Source organism: Tachypleus tridentatus, chromosome 13, assembly GCF_004210375.1.
Source record: "Tachypleus tridentatus isolate NWPU-2018 chromosome 13, ASM421037v1, whole genome shotgun sequence".
Classification (NCBI taxonomy): Eukaryota; Metazoa; Arthropoda; class Merostomata; order Xiphosura; family Limulidae; genus Tachypleus; species Tachypleus tridentatus.
This window is the reverse complement of record NC_134837.1, coordinates 70,850,049-70,873,024: the sequence shown is the minus strand read 5'-3', so window position 1 is coordinate 70,873,024 and position 22,976 is coordinate 70,850,049. Positions and strand designations below refer to the sequence as shown.

Here is a 22,976-nt window from a genome sequence, read left to right as displayed (position 1 = left end):
GTGCGACGGGGAAACGAACTCGCGACCCTCAAATTAGGAGTGCAGCGCCTTAACCACCTGGCTATGTCAGACAAACTTCTGTTAAATACATTAGTTCATTACTTCATCTATATAATTAAAAAGGTAATGTCCGTACGTGGGAAGATTCACTAGACGATGCAAAAATGAAATTAAGAGAAGGAAAATACGGACGACGTGTGAGAGATTTACTATTATATATTTATTTTAATACTAATGTTTCGATTAAATATATATTTTTTAGAAATGCATGTAACTTAAACTGTTAAGTGTGCATTGCGAAATTACCGCCTATTCACTAAATTTTTACAAGATTCCAAAGTGTAAGAATCAATTATGTGTTACGAAAGTACTAGCGTATCGTCAGTATTGTTGGGCTAGTATAAATTTATAGAAATTCGTCTAACACTAATAAATCGTTACCAACGCGAGGCCCATAGAAGACGGTATATATTGTTGTTTTGCTACAGGTGATATAACTACAAACCTTGAAGGCTATAAAAAGCTTTTTAATCGGGAACTTCAGATATTGACAAGGAACGTTTATTTATTTCAAAAGTTACAAACCGTTTAATGTCAGTGGATTAACATTGGATGTTAATCATACGAAGACATCATACAATTTCAGCGGTAAAAAACTCACATGTGATCAGCGAAGCGCGAGATAGCTCTGTTAAGTGAATTGTTCCTACACAGAATTAATTCGCTTGTCGTTAACCTTTGATAAGATACGTATCAAGAAAGCTTCGGATCAGAGAGATGACTCAATACTGTTATAAGTTTGTAAAACTTTTGTATATAAATCATTATTTGTAATAAATATTTGTGATAACCATTATTATACATTTTATTATTGTTTGTATATTAAAATATATATTATTGAAGAGTTTCTTGTAATATTGAAAAATAAAACAAATATCTAGGAACTCAAATTCTAGTGTTAAAAGACCATAAGCATTTACTGTTAGATCTCTTATGTTAAAAGCTGTTGCAACGCTGTTCTTTCATTGGCAATTTCTGTTAAATTATTTGTTTCTTGACTGAAAACAAGCTCTGACTGAAACGAAACACACCCTCACGTTCCCCATTGGTACAGCGGTAAGTCTACAGATTTACAACGCTAAAATCAGGGGTTCGATTCCCCCTCGGTGAACACAGTAGATGGCCTGATGTGGCTTTGATATAAGAAAACACACACACCCTCACCGATTCATTCTAAATATTATAAATTAAATCTATCTTCGTTGTTAGGCCCGGCATGGCTTGGTGGTTAGGGTCTCGTAATCTGAGGGTCGCGGGTTCAAATACCCTTCAGGCTAAAACATGCTCGCCCTTTCAACCTTGGTGGCATTATAATGTGATGGTCAATCCTACTATTCGTTGGTAAAAGAGTTGGCCGTGAGTGATGATGACTAGTTGTCTTCCCTCTAGTCTTACACTACTAAATTAGGGACAGCTAGCGCAAATAGCCTCCTGGTAGCTTTGCGCGAAATTCAAACAAACAAACTCTTCGATGTTTTCTTGAGTTCCTATTTATAAGCCATTCTCTGATATATTAAAAAGTTTGATGTCAAGTCTCTTGGTACTTTCTATACCTATCTGATTTTAAAGTAACCATTACGAGCAACAAAACAATGTTTGAATTCTTGGCTGTTCTTCCTGTGACTCAGAGGTAAATTTGACAGCTCATTATGTAAAAAAATATGGTTTTGGTGCTCGCAGCTTCAGCATTGAGAGTTTATTGTATAACTTTGTGCTTACTAATAAACGTACAAAGTAATTCATGCTTTGTAACCTTGTTTTCGTGCTTCGCTAACAGATATGAGCATGTAGCAATCTATGTGTTTATATATATGAAAGTTATTCGTCTCAGCTATGTTTGTAATGTTAGACTTATGTTTCAGGACTAGTCGTATTATATTCAAATCAGGTTGTTACAATAACTTGTTTTCTTTATATTATTGCCCCTCGCTAGTACAACGGTAAGTCTACAGGTTTACAACGCTAAAATCATGGGTTCGATTCCCCTCGGTGGGCTCAGCAGATAGCCTGATGTGGCTTTGCTGTAAGAAAAACACACACTCTTTATATTATCAGCTCGCACTGATGAATATTTATTACAGTATTTCATAAAAACGCCAAAGAATCAGTTATATAGGATTTATGTGATGGCGCTGAGATCAACAGCGGTAAAACTTTGGAAATTTCAACTTATGGTTGTGTGTAGATTTACGCAACTTACGTATAGTTTATTTTACTTGGAAATATTAGGTTGTTTACATATGTCGTATTTTCCCCAGTTTGATCATAATAATACTTCTACAATGATATTTCACTTACCTACCATCATGTATTTTTATTTGGTGAGCTTATCTTAGTCAGGAAGCAATTGAAGTTGGATTACCCTATAAAGAGTACAACAGTAGAAACTAGGGTAAGTTACATGCTTGTTACAGTGCAAGTGTTACTACTAACAAGTTGGGCTCTTTAAAATAAATATATCAGAAGAATTATGAAACATATGCTTACTGCTGTACTTCAGAAATGCACTTTCTCTCAAACTATTGATCCCAAAAATTAAAGTTTGAAATAACCTTGATGTAATTGATAGCATTACTATTACAAAGTTATTAGTAAACAATATTAGTTGTACTTCTGCTCTAGTACTATAACAATAGTACAAGTAATAAAAGCTCATCTAGTATCACAAAGTTGTGTTCTAACGTTAGTGCCAAGTTGTTTCTAGTACTGTGTGGTAGTAAGTTGTATTTCAAAAATGGTACTGGTAGGCCTACACTAACGTTAGGACTGACTTTGTAATGGGAGTGGAGTACTAGTAAACAAGCGTTGTGACTCTGGTATGAGCTCTAAGCATCCCAAAATTAATTGACATAAGTGTTGCTGAACACTTTGAAGCTGTATAAAAAACACACCCATTCACTGACCCAGCACCTCCAACCATTTAATCTTTCAACACTTGTAATTTTTTAGTTGTATTACTAGCAAGGTGCTGCATTTCAGCATACACTATGGCTTTTTCATCTTATGAACCTCCAAAGAGTTTCTAACTTTTTTATGAGTTCAAATATTATGAAAATTTCTCGATTCAACATAAAGTGAAATAACAGTTGATACTGAAGTAATTTTATTAGTTTTTGATTAAAATTTAAACTTCTATGGTGAAAATCTTCTGATTTTTTCTTAATCTTTCTTGTTCAGCCTTTATTATAGGTGGAAAGTTACGTACTTCTAACACTGCAGTGTAGTAGACTTGTAATAATACTATTAGGCATAATTACTAATATTTATTGCACATCTGTTATAAAAAACATCAAATAAGTTTATTTTGCTTAGGATTTATTATTTTTCAGTGATGTGGCTTATCCTATAATTTTTCTGTTGGAATATTTCAGTGATGCAATTGTGTGATTTTACAAACCATTGTGTTAATACTTGTTATTAGAAAAGAATATACTTGGTAGAAAGTAACCATTAACAACGTGCTAATTAGAAAAGGGCTACTACCACTTATTGGGAACGTGCTAATTAGAAAAGGGCTACTACCACTTATTGGGAACGTGCTAATTAGAAAAGGGCTACTACCACTTATTGGGAACATGGACCTCAGTGCAACATTCTTCTTACACTGCACAAAATTTGAATTTTTATTCTTTTATATAATTTAATTTTATTATTGGTCCTGTTTTCTGATGTTGATCCCCCCTTCAAAGATTTAATTTGATAAGTATACACAGATCTGAGCTGACGTTCTTTTCTCCAAAGGTACATTTGTTGCTAACAATCATAGTATCGGTGTGTTCATATGGTCTATCAATATTATTTTTGTCTGTTGACAGGTGGGTGTGAATATACTTTTTTTATATTGTACTAATTTAAGATAACCCAGTGACTGGACATCTACATTGGGATTCTATGTGTATTGGCAGAATGTAAACACTTGCTGTGTGTGATGACTAAATATGAACACTAAATGAGTGTGATGGTTAAATGTGAACACTTGGTGGGTGAGATGGCTAAATGTGAACACACATTTGCTGTGTGTGATGGTTAAATGTGAACACAGTGGATGTGATGGCTAAATATGGACACTTCACTGAGTATAGTGGCTTGTATGATTTTCTCTCTTAACTATTAATATTATTGAGACAATGGTGTCTTTAAAATAGTGTTAATCAGTGAATAAAATAAAGCAAGTTCTCTTAAATTTTAAGATTGTTTTTTGTATAAAGAAACCTGATATTTGGTTAAATGAGGTGAAAATCATTAGATAGTAAGTTTGAGTTTTATGTTTTCCACATGGTTGTGAAACACTTGTCAAATGTACCTACTGTTTTAGTACTTTGGATTTTATGTTTAGTATCAACGTAAGTGATTAATGGCGGCAACAGTCCTTTTCAGACTTTTTTTTTATCCAAGAAATGAATAAGAAGTGACAGGGTTATTTTTATATTTAAAACTTTAAAGTCATCACTACCAGGTGACTAATTAAGATATATAAAACTGTCTATTATTTAGTAACAGAATCTTTTAATTATGACACAAAATATGTTATAGGAATGAGTAAATCTATCTACATCTGAAATTGACTAGAGTAGTAACTGAAAACAAGTATTTTAATATCTAGAATATTAACACAGTTGATGCTTGCTTTTTAATAATGTCTACTGTAAGAAAATGTAATAATTGTAAGACATTATAACCCAGATGAATTGTCAGTTAGTAGTTACTGGGTAGGAAAACTACATTTTTTGTAACCTCAACTTTTGGTAGATACACCCAAAGTATTTGAGGTGTTAATAGTTCAGGTTTGCTTAATAAAACTGATTTTTTAAGTGCTAGTGATATCCTTCAAAAGTGGGTTACTAATAATTTTAGTTTTAGAAAGAATATTAGTTTAATAGTGTTTTGATTTCTAGACAGGTGGTTATATACTAGATGTACTCCTACAAGGTTCTTAACAGTGTTCTGTTTCAAGAGTAAATTAAATCAAAATTAAGAGGACCAAATTTTTATTTCGTGCTTTTGAAGTTCAGATGCCATGTCTTGTTGTAGCCTAGTGTGTTTAATCACATTTGTGATTCAAGACATAGTCAGATTTTACTAATGTCACTACAATACAGACTACAGTGATAAGTGTTCCTTATGTGGCTTCACTTTAGTGTCTACTGATTGATTGACAGACAACACACTACTGTATAGTGGCAGTAGTAGTTAAAACAGGTGAACTCTTCAGGCAGCTTTTGGTCCCCTTTTGGGAAAATGAGTAATCTGTTTTGAAAGTTAACAGGAAAATACATGCCTATTACTTTTATCTCTGTTTAAAGCAGTATTTTAGTATTTAATGTTGGAAGTAAATAAAAAAAATGTAAATGTTGAAATAAAAAGAAATATTGTAGTTTTTAGAACAGTTTTTTTTTAAAATGTCTAGTTTTGAACAAGGGCACTGATGTTATGATGTAGCCTTGTGCAACATGCCACACAGAATATTAATTAATGTAAAAGGTTCTTACAAAATTAATGAAAATAGTTTAAAGTAGATAAAAACTTGTTTTGTGGTAGAAAATGGAATGTAGCGATAAATGAACATCATTCCTTTAGGAAGAATGTGATTATTAGGTTTTGGTGTATTGATAGTTTGTTATTTTTGTGAACAGTTTGAATAGCAATAATATTTCCAAAGTTGGTGATAAAAATTCAGATTCTGGTAAAACGTGATTTTATAAAACATTTTTTTAACTCAGCAGGACCCACATGGTTAATGATTCCTGAAACATTATCTCATTAGCTTTCTTTATTAAAACCCATTCATTAAAGTTCTATCTTTGTGAAGCAGTTGCCATTGTTTCCTATGGAGACACTTGTATCCTACATTACACACAGTTATGAGCTAAGTAAAGAAACATGACATTTCAAAGACTATCATTTTGAGTGTCTGGCTGTTCTGAACTCTGTTTAATAGGGTGAGGAAAATTAGCCCATTCATTACTGCTGTTACCAGTCTATCGATTAAATTGTCTGATTATTTTGTGTAAATAGGAATTTTCTCATAGTTTATGGATGTATCAGTAATATATACCTTTGTCTATAGACATCTGCATGACCAGAAAATATTCTTTGGTTAAGAACTTCTGAATAGTTAAATGTGTCACTACTATTTTGTTTATGTAAACTAATTTTACTAATATTACCAGTGTGAGCTAGCATTATCAGACGTAAACATCTCTGCAGATTTAATTGTATTGGTGGTTAAGTCAGGACTTTCATATGTGAAAGTGTAGTGATTACTTAAGTATATTAAGTTTTAAGTACCTTAGTTTGTTAAATGTGTTTTTGATAGAAAAGGTGATGTTACCCAATGATGAGGTACAATGTTTATACTTTATATTAATAAAGTTTTCTTACATCCTTATCTAGGCATAAATTAATAAGGTTAAGAACAGCCATGGAAGAGAAGTCTGGCTCTGAAGAGGTAGGTAAAGGAAAGGTTCATTATTGATATATATAATGTTAACATTTATAAAGCTTTTAAAGTGTGATTTTTGTCACATTGTGAATTTGTTGTGTTTTTTTTTTCTAAACTGGTTCTATGTTGTGACATCACACACTGATGCTTTTTTGCAGTGTAGTAATAAAATTACCTGTCAGTGAATACATTTTAGTACTGAAGACAGATTTGAAACATTTAAATTTTTATTTCAGTTATTAAAACAGCTGGAAGTTTTAAAAAAAGAACTGGTAAGGAAAGAAAGAAAACTGAAGGTAAGTTGTCCTTTCACAGACCTCATACTTTAATGTATTAATAGTTGTGATAGTCATCAGTGTAAGAATGAGTTCTAAAGTCATTATTGTGCAACTAGATAATCATATGTCTGTGAAACTACAGTAAAGTGTGTTATTTATAGGTGTATGAATGTAAAAAATGCTATGAAAAATGGTAACTCAGTGTGATTGCATTAAATTGTATTTATTATTTTTACAAAAGCTAATTATCTCAGTAAACAGGATATCAAATCTGCCTATTAGGCAGATTTGGTCAGTTTCCCTTTCCATAATTTTACTTACAATGACTTGGATACAATCATTAGCTCATTCTTTACACAGTAGACATGCTTATTGTTTAGTTTTATAAATATTCTTATGTCTGTATCCTAAATAGTTTTATATTGTTATGTAGTAAAAGATACTGAGATTGTATTGATAAAATTTACTAGGATGTAATGGGTAGTGATTTTGCAGATATTTGGTAACCAAACAGTGGATATTGTTATTTAAAGAAACAGCTTTTGTGGGACATATGAATAAGTGTGAAATAGTAAATATTACATTGTTCAACAAAAAATAAATTACATAGTACAGAAAGAGTTGGCTAACAATAATTTATCAAATTATAGTTTAATTCCAAGTAAATACTCATAAATGGCCAAGCAGTGACATCACTTTTTGTTCAAAGCAGACTATTTTACAGTATAACTTTGGTAAAGATTTCTACTGTCTGAATCTAGTATACCTAATGCAGGAAATTCAATAACAGTCTTGAAAAAGAAACTGAGGGACAGAAATTATCATTATGGTGTGGAGTTAAATTGTGCAGTCAATGAAATGATTACTTTGGATAAGTAAACACTGACGAGGAATTTGTTTCACTCGATGAAGGATGCAAAAAAACAACATAAATTATAAAGTAAAACTTATTTTTTTGAAACAGTAGTTTCAGACATTAATAAAATATGGTACATTACAGTTGCTTTTCATATTTCTGTCAATACTCTAGGTCTATAGACATTCCTCACACTAGTATCCAAGAGACTTGTTTAGTTGATGACTGCTATTAGTGATGTAAAAAAATGACAACCTGTATTCATCAGTTAGGAATGATTTAAAATGTTATGCATATCATCTGCAGATCATGAAGAAGTGGTTAATTGATTTCATCACTGGATCACAGAATATGGAAATTGTACTAATAATGAAATAGGGGAAAAAAAATGTCGTATGAGCTAATTAATATACCAAAATTGTAAGAAAAATATTCACTTTCTATTTAAAAATAAGTGTAATGTTCTGATTATGGTGATTCAGCCTGTTTCAGTGATAAGAATTGATTGTAACTGCTTTTGTATGGTTACTTTTGTATGTCCTTTAACTCTGTTTCAATTTTTACAGAAATTAGAAAGAAGAGCAAAGGCCAAGCAACATGTACAAAAGAAAATTGAGGAAGGAAACAAAGCCCTTAGAGAAACTGCTAATGATGCTGTGACCTTAAAAACGAGAGTTGTAACAGTTTGTTCTCCAGCTGTTTCTCCTCAGACTGTTAGTACAAAGAATGTTGAAGATATGGAACTTAAAGATGAGAAATTAGGAGAGAGTAAGTTTATTATGGAATGGATGTCAGTTGATAAAAGAAAACAGAATTCTTCATGTGCTCAAAGAGATATTGTTAAGACTAATCAACGAGGATTAAATGTTAAACAACAATATGACATAAAACCTGGAAACTACATAAGTTATGAATCAAAACCTGTTAGCAACAAGGAACAGTACTTTTCTCAAGTCTCAAGCACTTACATAATTTCTGGTAATAAAAGAGATAATGTGCTAGAAATTAAAGACAACCATCCCACACTATCAGTTAGTCCTAGTGGAGAATTCTATGGTAAGCAAGGTTATGTTAGTAGCCAGTTTATTTCTTCTATCCTAGAAAAGCCTTCAAAATGGTGTGATGTCAGCAGGAAGGAAGAGGAACTGGAAGAAGAAAGTTTGAAGGCACACAACGATATAATGCTCCAGGAACACTTAGATAAAGATACACTTAATTTTTATTCGGAGACCAAAGCTTGGGATTGTACTGATTCATCGAAAACTGAAAGACGTGATGTCATGTGCCATGCTACAATCAAAGAAGAACCCGACGTCTGTTGTAAAACCAAAGTTCATCCAAATAAATGTGTTGTTGGTGTTGATAATAATGAAATTAATACAAAACTATCCATCAGTAGCTGTACTGAGAACAGTTTTGATAGTCAAATGTGTTTGGTTGATGAGATGGATCCAGAATGTGATATTTTACAAACTGATAAAAATTGTACAAAGTTTTGTTTACCAGTTGATCTTAAGGATCAAAACCATGATGCTGGTATATATTGTAAATGTACAGTTCAACATAGTATAGTTACTGACATTCATAATGTTAATATTGATACAAAACACCCAGGTTCTAACACTAGCAAAACAAAAACAGGTACTGATGCTGATATTGGATCACTTAGTCCAGATAATGGCATTTATGATGTTAGAACTAGCCAACAAGACTCGTATACTGATTTCTATGATGTTGATATTGGTCCATTAAACCTAGATAATGGCATTCGTATTAAAACTAGTCAACATAACCCGTACACTGAATTTCATGATGTTGATATTTGTTCAGTCATCCCAGATACTGACATTCGTGATGTTAATATTGGTTCATTAAACCTAGAAACTGACATTTGTGATACTGATATTGGTTCATTAAACCTGGATACTAGCATCTATGATGTTGATATTGGTTCATTAAACCCAGATACTGACACTCATGATGTTAATGGTTTATTAAACCCAAATACTGACATTTTTGATATTGATATTGGTCCACTAAACCTGGATACTAGCATCCATGATGTTGATATAGGTCCACTAAACCCAGATAATGGCATTCGTGATGCTGATATTGGTCCATCTAACCTGGATACTAGCATCCATGATGTTGATATTGATCTATCAAACCCTGATATTGACATTCATAGTGTTAAATCTGATCAACAAAACCCTAATTTAAGCATCTCTAGTAGTGCTGCTGATCATCTTAAGCTGTCTGCTGTCATCCATCACAGTATCGATGGTCACACAAAGACTGATTCTCCAGGCTATAATAATGGTATAGCTCAACAAAAATCCGATGTGGACACAGTAAGTCAGCACCAATATGTTAATGATGTATCTATTGATAAAATCTTTCAATATTCTGGTGGTGATATAAAACAAATGTCATCTGATGTTAATTCATTTGAAATGAAAAGAAAAAGTAGAGAATTAACAAAGTTGCTCACCACGAGTCCTGTGTCAGGAAACAAATACGTAAACAGAAGCTTATCAGCAGGTAACAACAACAGGAAGTTGAATATTTTGGAAGAAAGTGCTGAGAAAACACATGTAGAAAATGGAGTTAAATCTGAAGATCTTTGTGGCCAAACAGTTTTGTCAGAAACTATCTTAAAGACAAATATGCATGATGTGAAAGAAAATCAGTTTCTGAACAGTTATTGCAAAAAAGAAAAACAACAAAGTCTAGCTACTTTCATGTCTTTAAGTAAGAGCAATTGTATTCCTCTACTGGATACATCTGTAAACATTCCTCATGGAGAAATATTTTCATGGGGTGGAAAACAACAAAGAGTTGATAATTTATACAGTGACAGTTCTTGTCCTTCTAGAAGTAATAATACAGAATCTTTGCTAAACAGAAGATCCCCAAGGTTGCATCAGAATCAAATGGATAGCCATCTTCATAACAAGAGTTTTTCACCATGTCGGAAACTCTACTCTTCTCGCAGCATGTTTCCTTACATCCCAAACACCCGTGGTACTAGTACCAAAGAGATTAAAATGAAGAATTTAAAGATTCACAAGAATTTAAGAAGAGTTTCTAAAGTTCATCCTTTCTTCAGAAAGCTGGTAAAGGATACCAGATTTGAACCTGTCACAGATTTTGTTTTACCAGATTCAGAATTTTCTGTTCTTAAACTGAGGGTTGTGAAGGAAAAACTAAGTTTACAAAAACCTGTACCGTTGGGGTGTAGTTTCACTAGTAGTTTTTATAATGTAGAGAAAGGTGAGAGTGTTGAAAGCAACAAAATCACGTTGTCAACTAGTCAAAAAGAGATGAAATTAACTGCAGTACCTACAGAACAATTCCAAAAATCAACTCAAAAAACTCAGTATGATGAATCCAGAGAAAGCACTTTGTACAATGAAAATATTGATTCTGAACTACTGCAGGATTCAAGAGAACCTACCAGTGAAAAACTACTGAAAGATGACTGCATAGTTAGCTTGGTTAAAAACAAATGTTCTGAAACATCAAAGAAAGATGTAGTGAGTGAAAATGAGTATTGTTATGATAGAGATATGTTGAGTACTGTGACAAATCAGCAACAACGTGTCATAGTTGACAAGGAAAAAGTTACTGAGTTGAGTGAAAAATGTGAAAGCAAGAATGTGTTAATCCAAATGAATAAGATCTCACCAATATTGCAAAAAGACAAAATTGCAGTTGATGCAAGCCACGGTCAAGACAACCATGGAAGGAAGGGCTTGGAAGAAAATGAAATCATAGTACATACCATTAATGGTGATGCCAAAGAAATTCATAAGCTGGCTGTCATAAGTAATTCTAAACCAGAACCATGTGTAAAATATAACAGTTGCACACATTCTGGCAACTCCTCTGTAACAAGCCTATATAAGAGTTGCACAGGTTCTGGAGATTCCCCTGTCACAAACCTTCATAACAGTTGCACATGTTCTGGAGATGCCCCTGTAACAAGCCACATGACACCTGGTTGTGATGTTGTGGATTCTTTAAAGTTGCTTCAGTCTTTGAGGGTAAGAAAGAAACTTAAGTTGTTATAATGTTTCATCATAGGTGTGTTTAAAGAAATAATGTACCATGTTGTAGCACTCTCCATTCACTGTTCTTTCTGCTGTTGTACAGTGTAGAACTTTTGGAGTGTTAACACTCTTGTAGATTAAATGCATGTAACCTGCAATGTGCTTTGTGTTGAAACTGATTGTTGCTGTGTCGGTTCAGAGGGTTCTTTGTAAATAAGCTTTACTGGAGGATCATGATAAGGGTGTCAGATCAAGAACAGCTAATGAAAATTACATTGATAGTTTTTCATGTAACAGAGATCTTGCAACTGTTGAAAGTGATATTAGAATAAAGGAAAATATTTACATGAGTTGTAAGTGTTTGTATGCACTTATTCTTTCATTGGCTTGAAAGTAAGTGTTGTATAAAGAAGTGGAATAGGGTTACTGTACACCACAGCACACTTAAATGTATTAAGACATTAAAGGTATTATACATTGTTTCACACTTAGTGTTTTTCATCCTAACCATCATTGTCTTTGTTACAGGACTTGTTCTCAAATCTGTTGCTAGTATTAACAAATATTTTATGCAGTCTAATATAAATTCCACCTTTTTTTGTAAAAGCAAAGTATTAGTTCAAATGTGTTTGTTAAAAGATCAAATTTAAATAAGAATTATGAAGAAATGACTTCTTAATTCTGTACCTAATAATATAGGCCTGGCATGGTCAGATGGTTTAGGTGCTCAACTCATATTCTGAGGGTCATGGGTTTGAATCCCTGTCACACCAAACATGCTCACCCTTTCAGCTGTGGGGGTATTATAATGTGATGGTCAACCCCATTATTTGTTGGTAAAAGAGTAACCCAAGAGTTGGCAGTGGTTGGTGATTAGCTGCCTTCCTTCTAGTCTTACACTGCTAAATTAAGGATGGCTAGCACAGGTAGCCCTCGTGTAGCTTTGCAGGAAATTCAAAATCAAACTGTACCCAATAATATCCTTCCAATGAATATGAAAGTAACACCTAAGTAGCCATGTGAACTAACATGAGAAAATTTTTGTGAATAGTTTAACCTGAATGAACATTATTAATTATATTACCAGACATCGGTGACAGAGCCAGTGAGAAGAATTCATGTAGTGGAGGATGAGTCTTCTGTTATTGTCAGTTGTCATGACAGTGTTGTTCAAGTGTGGATACAAGCCAGTGATGATCAATGGATAGCATTTAGTTCAGTTTGTGCTGGAACGGTAAGGCTTTTTTTGACATATATTAATGATCTTTGTAAATCAGTTTATAATTATCATCAAATATTGATAAAGTGTTTTAATTTGTGCAGCTAATATTTCATTGGTAATACTAATTGGTCATCAACTAAATTTCTCACATTGTATACTTTGTGAACAGGACTAGACTTACATTTATGAATGATCTTTTATGGTTGGAGAAGATATCAGTTTCATTAGTATCTAGACCACTGTTTGTTTTGCAGCCTCTGTTTTGTTTTTAAATGCTTTGTGCATGTTTTGCTTGGATGACCTTCTTTCAAGTGGAATGATTTGTCAGTATTTGGGTTTATAAGTTTGGGGCTTGAAGCGAAAACATTTATACGAAAGCTGTTGCTTGTAGAGGAAACTAAAGCAAGTTTTTAAAATACATTAGTTAAAAAAACTTCTGTGGTACAATAAAATTGAAAACAAAAAGAGGAAGAAACTTGTAGCATAAAATTTTTTTATAAAAATCTATGTTTTATTCACAATGTTTTGGGCAGGGACACTTTTTCTCTTGTGTATGTTCTTTTCACTCTTTGGTTTATAAAACACATTGTTAGATTTCTTTTCTTGTGATCTAGAACTGTAAGAGAACTGGCACAGGTATTAAATAAGGAACTGCCTACATAGTGTATACAGGGGTAATGAGAATGATAATGTTAGAAATGGATGCACATATATTAGGGGAAAGTTAGTATATACATTGGGAGCTGTGCTACTGAAGACGTACATTTGTGTAGATTTATAAATTTGAACTTTGTAACTGATTTCTCTGTTAGGTATTGTTTGTTTAACCTGCTCTTAAAATCTTGTTGGAGTATATAGTTGTGCAAAGTTTAATTAGGTTTAACTTGTTTTGATAGTAGATCACTATTATCCTATGTGGTTTAACTTGTTTTGATAGTAGATCACTATTATCCTATGTGGTTTAACTTGTCTTGATAGTAGATCACTATTATCCTATGTGGTTTAACTTGGCTAATCAAGATTGGAAGTGGGGAAAATGTGATTTTATTAGGAAAAAATAAAATTATAATGCTGTGTTTCAATAATTGTTAGTAAAGATATGAATCCCTTTTTCTTTGGCTGTTATGCTCAAAATTTGTAACCACAGCACATCTTAATATTTTGATGTCCTTTGTACAAAGTTTCTTTTAGTAAATGTTATAATATTGGTGATAAATGATGCTGATAGAATTTCATCTCTGTTGTTTTATTTTTAAAGGATACAAAGATTCACAACTCCTGTTTAATTTCCAGTAGTTCTGAACTCTGGATTCCGCTGTTCTGTGTGAGTGACAGGTGGTTTGTTAAACTAATTGGTTTTGACAGAAAAACTGGTTGTGTGTCCAGAAGTTTCTGGGATATTTCAGACAACAGGTAAAAACAGATAAGTTTCTGATAAATCCTGACACGTTTCAAATTAAATTAACGTTCAAGTGTGAGGTAATTTATGTGAACCAGTGTGTGTTACACTTTACACATAAGTAGATTTTATGAGTATAAGAACAGGATTTTGTTTAAGATACAAACTTTTAAACGTATTTTCACATTAAAGTTATTTACCAATTTGGACGTTTTACATGCAAAGAGTTTGTTTATTATGGATACTCATGTGAGAATAGTATGCAGGTTACTAAAACTTTTCTCTCTTTTGTTTTTTGTCTAGAATTTTAATTCTTATTTCTAACTGACTTCATACACTGTTTAGTTCCACATGCATGAATTTACTTTGTTGTGGACTCAGAGATCTGTTCTTCGCTTCATCTTCAGACACAAATGGTATATCAGATGTTCAAGTACACACTGTCTCTGGCCATGTTTTACAACAAACTGAACTGCTAATGACAAGATGCCTTGGAGAAGTAGAACCAATGTTATCTTGTCTCCTAGATATTGATCAGTTGGAAGGAGCTCTTTTAGGTGTAACGGAAGATAAAATCTTTGTCTGGTTAGTAATTTTAGTAAATTGATGTGGATCACACAGTATTACATTTATCTTCAGATATTTAAGTGTTCTCTTTGTATTGAAATACTTGTTTAATGTTTTAATTGCCTAAAAATCTTGTTTTTGTAAGACTTCTTTGTGTAAATTGTTGCTAAGACGTGTTTTTGTATTTTCACATTTATGTTTCCTGGATGTGAAAACAAAACCAGATTACGTATACTTAAACAACACTATATTTACAAAGTACTATTTGGTTACTGTTGGGCTGCATAAAATGTTTCATTTTAATAGATGGTATCGCCATAAATGTTTTTGTTGAAATGCCATTTGAAACCGTTGACCCAGTACATGTTTGGCACATAACGTTTGAGAAAAAGTTATTTTTATTAAAGTTTTTTTGAACTTGCTCCTAATTTAAAGATAGGTGATAACAAAATCCATTTCCAATATATTATATATATTATGGTTTTTATAATTGGAAGAGAAAAATGCAGTACAACGAACAAAAAAGAAATTTGTGAAGTGTATAGTGGTGATGCTTTAAATAACTGTATTTAAAAGTTATTTAAAGATGTTAATGATGATGAATTCAGTTTGGATGATAGGGAGCAATCAGGAAGGCCCATAAGTTTTGACAATGACAAAATAATCAATGTTACACAGCACAATAAATTGCTGATGTATTGAAAATTTCTTATAGAGCAGTCATATTACATTTAAATCAGTCATGGATGGTAAACAAATATGATGTTTGGATATCACAGAAAGTGACTGAAAAATATTTACTTAATACAATTTCAGCCTGAGATTCTTTATTAAAACATAACAAGTTTGAACTCTTTTTAAAGAGATTAGTAACAGGTGATGAAAAGTTGATTGCTTACAACAACGTCCAGCAACAAAGATGTTGGACAAGATGTAATGAGTTGCAACTAAGTACTCCCATAGCTGGTTTGCCCCTCCCCAGAAAGGTAATATTGTCTATGTGGTGGGATTGGAAGGATGTATTGTGCTATAAGCTTCTGTCAGACAATTTGGTTATTAACATCAATAAATACTGTTGACAGCTTGACCAGTTAAGGGCAGAATTGGAAGAAAAACTTCATTCACTAGTTTCTAGAAACGACAAAGCCAGACCACATGCATCTTTGCAAGTCTGGCAAAAATTAATGCAGTTTGGTTGGGACATTTTTATTTACCTGTTGTATTCGTTAGACTTTGAGCTAACAGATTACCATCTGTTCTGGTCTATAGAGAACTCTTTTGGTGGGAAAACGTGAACAACTTTGGAAGAAGTCAAAATTCATGTATTTGATAAGAATAACAAGAACTACAACAATGAGATTAACAAGTTGTCCAATAGATGGCAGACGGTCATTTAACAAAATGGTGCTTGCTTTATTGATTAAGTGTTTGTATTTTTTATTCAAAAATTTGAACGAACATTTTACACATCCTGATATGTATATTAAAGCACAGCAGAGTCAAAGCATAAGAAATTTTTATATTCATTCTTTTTTTCAGTTAAATAAATTTGCTACCATGAAGAACTCTGAACGTGTGTAAGAAACCAGGCTGGAGAAAGAATGCTTTCAAATAACATTACAAAAGATTCACTATTAACTACCTACTCACAAGCTGTACTGATTTGTGCAACAGATGGTCTTGTTTCTTGCATGTAACTTTTAGTTTCAGAGTACCTGCTCAATTAAGACTATGCATGTTAGTGGATATATTTTTAACTTTCAAGAGTGGTGTGGAAGATTGCTTTAAGATAGGACTAGTGGTGTGGAAGATTGCTTTAAGATAGGACTAGTGGTGTGGCAGACTACCATAAGATGGGGCCAGAGTAGTGTTGCAGACTGCCATAAGATGGGGCTAGTGGTGTGGCAGACTGCCATAGTGATATTTTGCATTAATTAGTTCTGAAACCAAACTTTCTAACACAAACAAAAGTGTATTTTAAATTAACCTAATTTGTTATAAAACTTGGGCAGCCAAACATATTTACTCTTTATAAGTGATCAGACTAATATAACAGTGTATGCTGGAAAGGTTGGTTTCCTATTTTTATTATGTCTTTGCTGTTTTACTTTTGTCATTATAGTAGCTTCTAAGGATGATGGATTGTTTATCAAGGTTTTAATGAAAGCTTGATGGATTGCACAAGACAATTGTAATTTATTGTTTAACGTTTCTGTTAATAAAGACGATTAAGAATGCTCTTTTTTCATAAATATTTTGTAATTGTTTTCTCTGTATTGCAGACAGAAGAGAGCCAGTTGTTGTAGCTGTAGGATCTTTACTGGAAAAATAACCCATCTCTTGTATTAAATTTGACTTATTATAAAGTAGTGTATCTGTTTTATATAAATTAATAGAACATATTGAGTGTAACGTTTTCTCACTTTTGAATTAAATGTATTTGGTAAAGCTGGATACAGTTTTGTTTTGCTCTTCTGTTGCTTAGGAATTACTTAACCTTTTCACTGATCAAAGTTATTGAACCCCACATGGTATTAGCAGCAACAAAGATTTTGTGGGCAGCAGATGAGAAGGTATGTATGAATGTATTTCTTTCATTGTACAAACAATACTTTATAAAACAGATGTAAAAGTTACAATAATTGGACAATATCATTCAACCAAGTTCTAACTTAATTTCTCTTCATGTTTTTGTGTTTGTGGCTAACTTCTCTTCAACACATACATTTTTATTTCAGAATTTATTATTTACATGATTTATTAACTTCAGAAAAACATTGTACTGGAGTTTGTAAAAACAAGAATTTAAAAATATGAATGACGTGGGTTCACACTGTTGTTCTGAGCCACTAATTAGTTGTAATTACTGTATACTTTAGCAACAATTCTTGGAAAACATTTACAATTTTATATTGTTACCAGTTTTTGAAAGACATGTATAACCTTATATTTTTAATAACTCTTGAAAAACATCAACAGTTTTGTATTGGAAACAGTTTTTGAAAGACATTTACAATATTGTATTCATAACAGATTTTGAAAGACATTTACAATATTGTATTCATAACAGTTCTTGAAAGACATTAACAATATTGTATTCATAACAGTTCTTGAAAGACATTTACGATATTGTATTCGTAACAGTTCTTGAGAGACATTTACGATATTGTATTCGTAACAGTTCTTGAGAGACATTTACGATATTGTATTCGTAACAGTTCTTGAGAGACATTTACGATATTGTATTCGTAACAGTTCTTGAGAGACATTTACGATATTGTATTGGTAAGTTCTTGAGAGACATTTACGATATTGTATTGGTAAGTTCTTGAGAGACATTTACGATATTGTATTCATAAAAGTTCTTGAAAGACATCTAAAATATTTTATTAGTAATGGTTTTTGAGAGACATCTACAATCTTTTATTGTAATCATAAAACTTTCAGAAGATTCCCATAACAGTTTGATCTTATTGAGACTTTTTTTATTACTATTTATTTTCCAGTTTAAGGGTTTAAGCTGTTAAATTAGTGCTGCCATTTAGAAGTAATTCAATCTATAAAATGTGTTAGGTAGTATAATTTTCTCTTCCAACAGGGTCTTCTATACCTTCTCACGGGATTAAAGAACAAGAAATGTGTAACAAAATGTGGCTTGTCTGTATTGAACCCTTCTACTGGTAAAGCTTGTGACCTCTTGACCTACACTTTTCCTGACAGTCTAGAAACTACAGAACTAAAGTATGTTTTTATTTCTATACATCTTATAGTAAAATTATCAGTATCATGTTCTTTAATCATAACTTATAAAGTTGTTAGAACATTGTATTACTCCAGTTAACACAAAACTTGAAGTAAACTTAACATTTATTCTCTTATTTTCCTTCTTTCAAAATAGTTTTATAACTCACCTTCACTTTGCCAAGATGGAACTCTTTTCTACTGGAATTATTGTAAATAATCTTTGCAAAGTTGGCTAACAAAGTTTATTTGGTGAATAGAGGTTGAAACTGATAGACAGTGTATCTCCATTACTATGTGGGTCCTACTTTCATAGTCACCTCCAAAACCTGGGGTACATTACATAATTCCACATTACAGCTTGTATCCTGGGACCTTTTCAGTTGATGGAGCATTTTTTTTTTTTTTTGGCTTGTTTTTGAGTTAAATTATACATAAAAATATCATAAGGTTATCACCTTTGTTTTTATTTTCTTTGACATCTGAACCTTGACACAAATAATAAGATTATATATAGTTTAAAACTTCCCTTGGCAGCCAACTTATGCATACATCACAAAATTCTCAGTGTTTGCTCATATTGAATGTATTTTATCAGAGGTATCATGGCTTATCTTGTGGTGGGGTGGTAAAACTATTGATGGTGTTTTTTATTTAATAACTTTGTTCTGTGCTTTGAATTTTAAATATATTTGTGAAATATAGCTAATAAATGAGACAGAGTGAACCTTTTTTGAATTATGTGTAGATTATTAAAATAAAAGAAATGTATATATTATGACAAAATCTTCAAATTGAGAGAGTAATTTATTTGTGCTTAATAAATATATTGTTTGCATTTCATATAATCCATAATAATAATAATATGAAATTTTTCTTCGGGGGCAAACTGCGAAAGGAACTCGGTTTATAGGGTTTTCATTATTTTATATAAAAACATCAATATATGTGCTTTTCTGACATAATGAATAATATGAGATTAATATTTAAGCTGCATTAGTGTACAAAGATTACAAACCAAACAAACTCTTGTGTTTTTAAACATTTTGTGGTCAGGTATTTGATCACATTATGATAGTTAAATTTATAAAACACTACATAACTTGTAGTTGATGTTTCTTTATTACAGGCTCTTTAGTTCAAGTGTTTCAACCCCTCACTATCACTTTGCAGTGGCTCAACATAATGAGTTAATGATTTGGGACATGTTCTCGGGGACACTTGCTGCTCACGCTCGGTTGAACGATGTTTCTTGTGTACACCTTGCCAGTTTGAAACCAGTGGAAAGACACTGTCTCGTTGGACTAATGTGTGGATGCATACAAATCTTTGGACTTGGACATAAATACTGCAGTACAGATTTAAGCAAGTTAAAAAGTTGACTAAAGTAATTCTAAAGCTAAATGTAGCAATGAACAGTGCTGGAAAGAAATGCATTACGTGAGTCTAGCCATGTACTGTAGATATTTATGTGTGCATGTATATAGACACACACTAATTTTGTTAAATGTAACTGATAATGAATGATCACCAAGTAGTGATTCTAACCTATATTTTAGTAGTAAGTGGGTAACCTTAATATTACTGTCTTTAAAGGTATGAATTCTGTAAGATACATTTGTGTTTAGGAACTCAATATTACATTGTTAATTGTGTAAAAGGTGTACCTGTGTTATATATAAGTTAAACAGTCTGTCAGTTAAAGAATATTTTAATCCTCTTTGTATGTTGTTTAGATGCAGGTCAGATGAGTAAAAGTGTTTCTTTGTATGTTGTTTAGATGCAGGTCAGATGAGTAAAAAGTGTTTCTTTGTATGTTGTTTAGATGCAGGTCAGATGAGTAAAAAGTGTTTCTTTGTATGTTGTTTAGATGCAGGTCAGATGAGTAAAAGGTGTTTCTTTGTATGTTGTTTAGATGCAGGTCAGATGAGTAAAAAGTGTTTCTTTGTATGTTGTTTAGATGCAGGTCAGATGAGTAAAAAGTGTTTCTTTGTATGTTGTTTAGATGCAGGTCAGATGAGTAAAAGGTGTTTCTTTGTATGTTGTTTAGATGCAGGTCAGATGAGTAAAAAGTGTTTCTTTGTATGTTGTTTAGATGCAGGTCAGATGAGTAAAAGGTGTTTCTTTGTATGTTGTTTAGATGCAGGTCAGATGAGTAAAAAGTGTTTCTTTGTATGTTGTTTAGATGCAGGTCAGATGAGTAAAAGGTGTTTCTTTGTATGTTGTTTAGATGCAGGTCAGATGAGTAAAAGGTGTTTCTTTGTATGTTGTTTAGATGCAGGTCAGATGAGTAAAAAGTGTTTCTTTGTATGTTGTTCAGATGCAGGTCAGATGAGTAAAAGGTGTTTTTTTGGATAACTCATTGGGCACGAGCTGGTTTGTGGTTTTGTTTCAGAAGTTTATTACCTAAAATTGATATCTTTTGATTCAAGTGTCTCCACATCTTGATCTTGAACCAGTCAAAGGTTTGTAAAATTAAACAATGATAAAACTACAATCAAACCGTACTCAAACTTGTGATTAGTTATAGTTCTGGTATAGTGTGAACCAAGTTACTTATAACAGTTGAACTTTTCTGTTATGTCAGTAGTGTAAACACATAATGATAAAACTACAATCAAACAATATCAAACCGTACTCAAACTTGTGATTAGGTACAGTTCTCATATCGTGTGAACCAAGTAACTTGTAACAGTTGAACTTTTCTGTTATGTCAGTAGTGTAGACAAAGCAGGTTTAATTCAAGTTTTTTTGTTTTTTTTTCAGCTACATCATATCTCATTTTCATGTTAAATGTAACCATAACGTCGATAAGTTGAAATGTTGAGTAAGTGTGTATTTCAGTAAATAGAACGTCTTTTGTACTTGTAGCTTCCAGTGTGGTTGTAAGAGATACTGTGGGTTTCTGGTCAGGGTTGATCCCACCACCATTATTACATATTGAATATTTAGATACTTCACGTTGTTTACAACCTGTGTTCACTCAGACTGAAAATGTCATTCTCAATCCTCGCTCCGACAAAATCTGTCAGGCGCGTGAGCACGTGTACGCGTTCTCATTAATATGAATAGAGCGGTAGAGCACGCTGTTACTGTTCTACTCTATACGTATACTGAGAAAGTTAAAACTAGGGGGATTCGATATCATTCAACCATATATGGCGGAGGGTTTGAGTTAATGTGATAAAAGTGAGTTTCGGTTCCCCTATCAATTCAAGGTTAAATTATGCAACGCGGGCTGGTTTATGAGTGCACCATTGCTTTTGAAGGCTACATATTTTGTGTAAACCTGAGTATTACAAAAGACTGTAATTAGCGTTCAAGAATTCAGTTTTATTGTAATATTTATTTAAAACGTACAAAATACGTGCCAACATTACCAGCTTCCACGATGCAACCGTTAGTTTCAAGGTATTTTTGTAAATATCTTATAATAAATAAAAAATCTGTAACACCTAGAAGAAATTATTTACATGTTTATTAATTTATTCGGTGCTGTAAAAAATTAAATATAATTTAATTTGTACTCTTTTAGTTTTATTTCAAATCATATTGTGTGTTTCAGTTTAGAGTAGATAATTTTACCAATTTAATTTATATACCAGTTCAAATAAAAAATAAAGTTTTATAAACAAAACGTATTGATATATTAAAACACGTACATTGTTTGTAATATTATTGACATTAAATAGTTATTTAAATTTGTTCATATAATACCGGCTAAAATCTGATGTAAACTTTAAGTGTAACCAAGCATGCTGACTCGTTATATTGTTGGGAAAGAAAAAATCGACAATGTTTCGCACGTATAAACATTTGTTACGAGAACGATACAATCCATAGATGTTTCAATCGAAGGTTTCTAAACTGTGTGTGTTTGGAAGTGGAGTGTATTACACCGGGTATCGCGAAGATGTCAACAATCCATTAATAATTAAGAACATTATTAAAAAACAACTGCAAAATGAAAACGTATGACATCAGAGGGTCCCGGCATGGCCAGGTGGTTAGGGCGCTCGACTCGTAATGTGAGGGTCGCGGGTTCGAATCCCAGCTACATCAAACATACTCGACCTTTCAGTCGTGGGGGCTTTATAATGTTACGGTCAATCTCACTATTCGTTGGGTGATGATGACTAGCTGCCTTCCCTCCAATATTACACTGTAGACTAGGGACGGCTAGCGCAGATAGCCCTCGTGTAACTTTGCGCGAAATTTAAAAACAAACAGATAGCACGTGCTGCGCAGACAAAGGTAAATGGAAAAGACTGGAAACCACTGGTTTAAATATTTCATATTTAAATGTTACTGTCATCAGATGCGACGTACTTGTAATTGTACTAATAGTGTTTCTATTGA

At 32.4% G+C, this 22,976-nt stretch overlaps 1 protein-coding gene across 1 annotated transcript; it reads left to right on the top strand.

Annotated features, from left to right (window-relative positions):
• Window positions 1-2,198: 2,198 nt before the first annotated feature.
• Window positions 2,199-22,082, top strand: LOC143238327 (uncharacterized). Its single transcript, XM_076478431.1, has 10 exons — window positions 2,199-2,452; window positions 6,454-6,508; window positions 6,739-6,798; window positions 8,203-11,682; window positions 12,776-12,922; window positions 14,169-14,323; window positions 14,655-14,894; window positions 17,362-17,449; window positions 18,475-18,617; window positions 19,747-22,082. Exons 2-10 carry the CDS (start codon window positions 6,482-6,484, stop codon window positions 19,997-19,999), a joined length of 4,593 nt encoding a protein of 1,530 aa, XP_076334546.1. The 5' UTR covers window positions 2,199-2,452; window positions 6,454-6,481; the 3' UTR covers window positions 20,000-22,082.
• The last annotated feature ends 894 nt before the right edge of the window (window positions 22,083-22,976 follow it).